Source organism: Ovis aries, chromosome 20, assembly GCF_016772045.2.
Source record: "Ovis aries strain OAR_USU_Benz2616 breed Rambouillet chromosome 20, ARS-UI_Ramb_v3.0, whole genome shotgun sequence".
Lineage (NCBI taxonomy): Eukaryota > Metazoa > Chordata > Mammalia > Artiodactyla > Bovidae > Ovis > Ovis aries.
The window spans coordinates 29,452,836-29,458,307 of record NC_056073.1 but is presented as its reverse complement, the minus strand read 5'-3'; the positions used below and the strand labels follow the sequence as shown (position 1 = coordinate 29,458,307).

The 5,472-nt window shown below is 42.9% G+C and overlaps 1 protein-coding gene across 11 annotated transcripts in view; it reads left to right on the top strand.

Annotated features, from left to right (window-relative positions):
• Positions 1–5,472, top strand: part of PGBD1 (piggyBac transposable element derived 1) — a 32,594-nt gene that overhangs the window by 20,804 nt on the left and 6,318 nt on the right. For all 11 annotated transcript variants that reach the window (XM_060403365.1, XM_027959042.3, XM_060403364.1 and 8 more), the window contains 2 exons: positions 1,597–1,696; positions 2,302–2,398. In XM_060403365.1, coding sequence (XP_060259348.1) covers positions 1,597–1,696; positions 2,302–2,398 — 197 coding nt within the window. The remainder of the gene's footprint in view (positions 1–1,596; positions 1,697–2,301; positions 2,399–5,472) is intronic.

The window sequence follows — 5,472 nt, the reverse complement described above, 5'->3', positions numbered from 1 at the left end:
GTGAGCAGGGTGCCCAGGCTGTGGGAACCTCAGTAGTAGCCCTCCTTCCCCCCGCCCACCCATCCGTGGCGCTTCCCTTGACGCACACTGGTCACCTGAGAGCCTTTCAGGTGGCACAATCCCTCTGCCTTCACCTTGTCACCGAATATCACACACCATGTGCGCCTCATCCGGGAGCTCACACACGCGCTGTCACCTCATTCCGCACCTTATGTGGAAGGCCCATCCAAATCTCAGGCTGTAAGAATAATCGGCAGAGTGAAGCCCTTGGTTTCCAAAAGTGCCTCCACTCATTTGATGCCCAGTTTCAGATGTTTTCTCTTTTGGGGAACCTCTGGTTTCTCTCCGCAGTCTGAGAACCAACCTCTTCCTCATATTCCTTTATATCCCCAGTGTTCTGCACATGCCCGATTAATACTTGGTGATGGTAATGGCAGTACTGTGTATCTTCACAGAGTGGACTCTTGTTCATTTTTTCCCTTATTTGTAGTGGTCCAATCATTTTCCGAGTTGTTTAGTTTGTAAGTGGCCCATTGAGGCCCTTTCCTCTGAGTTCGTTTCCTCCAGACAGGTTTTCATGTAGTCCTCTCCTCACTCAGTTTTCGCCTGTGATTTCTAATTGGTTCTTAATCCTGTCAGACCCAGGGGGTCCTATTCTCAATACTCTACCTTCCTGAAAACCAGTGTATAGCAAGTGAAATGTATAGCAAGTAAAATTTACCTTATGTATATTTAAATCAATGTAATTATCCTAAAATGTAACATAATGGAGAAACAAAATAATTTATTAAGAAAAAAAGAAAGAATTCCCTGCTGGTTCGTGGGTTAGGACTTTGCACGCTCACTGCCTCAGGCCCAGGTTTGATCCCTCATCAAGGAACTAAGATCCCATAAGCTGTGTGGGTATGAATTTAAAAAGTGCAAACATTTGAACATAATAACTCCAAGAAATAATTAAATGTTGCACCCATATGTAATCAAGTTTGAATTAAGTTGGAGTAAGAAGATCAACAGTCTGGGCAATGAAAGGGCAGAGATATGGGTGAATGAAAGTAGAATTAGAATAGAATTAGAATAGAATAGAATGAAAGTAGTGTTGAGTCAAATAATGAAAGGCCAGCCAGAGAAAGAGAAAATTAATATTAATTGAAGTAGGGCTAAGATGAAGTTATGGGTTGTATTGTGTCCAGAAAAGATATATTGAAGTCCTAACCCCAGGTACTTGTGACTGATCTGAGCTGGATATAGACTTTTTGTGGATGTAATCAAGTTAAGATGAGGTCATACTGCATTAGGGTGGGCCCTGTGTCCAGTGGTCAGTGTCCTTGTACAAAGGCCATGTGATGGCAGAAACACACACAGAGAAGGCCACGTAATGACAGAAGCGGAGACCAGAGTGATGCATACAGGGGACACTGAGGACTGCTGACAACCCTCAGAAGGTAGGGGAGAGGCAGGACGATGCTCTGGACCTTCAGAGAGCAGGCCCTGCTGGTTGGTCCTACTGGTGTGCAGCGTGGTAGTCAGCACCCTTCACATCTAGTCCCTTTATCTCTACCACAGTGAAGAGTAAGAGGCCATTTGTTGTCCTTGTAGACATCAGTGAAGACTGAGGAAGCAGCGCCGGTCCTTGTCTCAGAGGAGTGGCCAGTTCCGAGTCTGGCTCAGGAGAAGATTACAAACATCAGTCTCATGGGTAAGGACAGGCCTCTGGCTAGTGTCCACCTTTCCCGTCATTAACCCTGACTCAGCCATCGTGAACCCACATTTCCTACACACCCTTCTTTCCCCTTCTTCTGGGCTCGATCTCCACGCTTCTCTCAGCCTGTCATTTTGTATCCCTCACAATCACAGTACCTGCTATTACTAGTCACTCAGCCTACTGATTCTTGCTGTTCTCTGATCATCCCTCTGTATTCCCTGATCCCCTCAATGTCTCCTCCTTTGCTCCCTTTTTTCCCAATTTGTCATTTTCACACATCCCTTAATATCTGGAAATGCCACAAACACCTCTGCCTTATCCCTTCTTCACGTCAGAGGAAGTTCTCTTTACTCTGAGAACACTAAAAATTATGTGTTATTTTCTTTAAATAGTCTTTGCCCCATTAGGCCTTCTCCCTGGAAACTGACCTTTCTTACTATCTTCCCACACTCCACCACATTTTTCGGATTGCTATGAGTATGTTCCTGGGACACCTGTTGATTTTTGGTTTTAATTTGAAACATCCTATTCCCTACCCTGGAGATTTTTTTCTAGATTCAGGTGGCAATGACATTTGAATTATCAATGTGTTATTTTAGCTGAAGAAGGTGTAACTAAAGATGGATTTTTAAACACAAAGCAAGAAACTTCTGAAGAAATGGAACAAGGTGCTGAGGCCTCAGGAATAGCCAACAGGTAAGTGTCCATGTAGAATAGCTCCTACAAAAGTAAAAAATTGGAATGAAACCAGAGAAACCATTTGGTAAATGTCTGCTTCCCTGGAATAATACAGAAAAAGAAACACTCACTTCTATGATCATAGGAGGCCCCACACCAAGACACTGACCTATTGGTATGTCATAATTACACAAAACCTTCAGTTGGCACACGGTTGCCTTCAAGAATCCTCTCTTGGTTCCTTGTCTGATCACTGTTCCCCTGGCTCCCTTATGTTTTTGTGGAGCTATAGATACTGAAGCCAGAAAAAGAAGATAGAGAAGTTAGAGAATTGAGATAGGAGAGTGAGGGCTGCAGATGAGGCTGTTGTCATGATGGTTAAAGAAATATCAGATCTGGAAAAGGATTTAAGACAGGAAGATAGGTTGGGTATTTTCAACCTCCATTAGGGGAGTCCTGAGCAAGAATCAAAAGGAGTGAAGCTAATAATGGAAAAATTAAAGGAAATAGTAGGATTTGCACCAGTGACCTGGTGAAAACAACACCTGAGAGTCACCAGAGCCATTTGCCCACATACCCAGGGTTAATAAGGTGGGACTGAGAGCAGCACCAACAATAGTGTAGTTTGTGAACTCGCACAGTGGACAGTAGGGGACACAACAGAGCATACCCACAGGTGAACAGCCCCCGAGGAGAACGGGCCTAATAATAGAAAGCTTCCTTAACATGAGAAAGGAGATAGTCACCCAAATCCAGGGAGCACAGAGAGGAGAGTCCCATACAGGGTAAACCCGAGGAGGAACAAGCTGAGACCACACAGTGATTAACAAAAAATAAATAAAGATATTAAAGCAACAAGGGAAAAGCAGCACATCACAAGGGAATCCCCATAAGGTTATCAGCTGATTTTTCAGCTGAAACTCTGCAGGCCAGAAGGGAGTGGCAAGATATATTTAAAGTAATGAAAGGGAAAAACCTGCAACCAAGAATACTCTACCCAGCAAGGCTCTCATTCACATTTGACAGAAGTCAAAAGTTTTACAGACAAGCAAAAGCTGTGAAAATCCAGCAGCACCAAACCAACTTTATACAAATGCTAAATGAACCTCTCTAGGTGGGAAACACAAGAACAAAAGAGAGAGGAAGGGAAGAAAAAAGACCTTCAAAAACAAACCCAAAACAATTAAGAAAATGGAAATAGGAACATATATATCAATAATTACCTTAAATGTAAATGGATTAAATGCTCTAACCAAGGGACGCAGGTTGACTGAATGGATACAAAAACAGGGCCTTGTATATATGCTTTATACAAGAGACCCACCTCAGACTTAAGGACACATACAGACTAAAAGTGAGGGGATGGGAAAAGATATCCATACAAATAGAAATCAAAAGAAAGTTGAAGTAGCAGTACTCATATCAGGCAAAATAGACAAGAAACAAGGAAGGTCACTACATGGTGACTGAGGGATCAATACAAGAAGAAGACAACAATTACATATGCACCCAACATAGCACTTGCCTTATATACTGAGATGCTCTGAACAGCCATGGTCCTGGAGAAGGGAATGGCTACCCACTCCAGCATTCTTACCTGGAGAATTCCATGGACAGAGGGTACAGTCCATGGGGTCACAAAGAGTCAAACACGACTAGGTGACTACACTTGCACTTTAACAGCCATGAAAGGGGACATTGACAGCACCACAGGAGTAGTAGGGAACTTTAACACCCCATTGACACCAACAGACAGATCATCCAGACAGAAAATAAAGGAAGCACAAACCTTAAATGAGAGATTAGACCAAATAGACTTAATTGGTATTCATAGAGCATTCCATCCAAAAGCAGCAGAATACACTTTCTACTCAAATGCATACAGAACATTCTCCAAGGTAGATCACATCTTGGGTCACAAGTTTACTGAGGCTTAAGAAAATTGAAATCATAAACATCTTTTCTGACCACAATGCTATGAGATTTGAAATACAGGAAAAAACCTGTAAGAAACACAAACACATGAGGCTAAACAATGTTACTAAATAGCCAATGAGTCACTGAAGAAATAAAAAAATACCTAGAGACATATGACAATGAAAACATGTTGATCCAAAACCTATGAGATGCAGCAACAACAATTCTAAGAGGGAAGTTTATAGCAGTACAGTCTTATCTCAAGAAACAAAAAAAAAAATCTCAAACAACCTAACCTTACACTTAAAGCAACTAGAGAAAGAACAAACAAAACCCAAACTTAGAAGGAAATAAATCATAAAGATCAGAGCGGAAATAGAGACAAAACAATAGCAAAGAACTAAAAGCTTGTTCTTTGAAAAGATAAAATGGATAAGCTTTTAGCCAGACTCATCAAGGAAAAAAGGAGAGGACTCAATAAAATTAGAAATGAAAAAGTTTCAGCTGACACCACAGAAATACAAAGGATCATGCTTTGCTGCTGCTAAGTCGCTTCAGCCGTGTCCAACTGTGCGACCCCATAGACAGCAGCCCACCAGGCTCCCCCGTCCCTGGGATTCTCCAGACAAGAACGCTGGAGTGGGTTGCCATTTCCTTCTCCAATGCATGAAAGTGAAGTTGCTCAGTCGTGTCCGACTCTCAGTGACCCCATGGACTGCAGCCTACCAGCCTCCTCCATCCATGGGATCTTCCAGGCAAGAGTACTGGAGTGGGGTGCCGTTGATAAGAGACTACTATTAATAGAAGCAACTGTATGCCAACATAATGGACAACCTGGAAGAAATGGACAGATTCTTAGGTATGGTCTTCTAAGACTGAACCAGGAAGAAATAGAAAACATGAACAGGCCAGTCACAAGTACTGAAACAAAGTTTGATTAAAAAACTCCAAACAGGGCTTCCCTGGTAGTTCATGGGTAAAGAATCCACCTGACAGTGTAGGAGACATGAGTTGGATCCCTGGTCCGGGAAGATCCTACACGCCGTGGAGCAACTAAGCCTCTGCTCTCAAGCCCGGGAGCCATGACTGCAGAGCCCACATGCCACAACTACTGAAGCCCGTGTGTCCTAGAGCCTGTGCTCAGCAATGAGAGAAGCCACCAGTGAGGAGCCTGT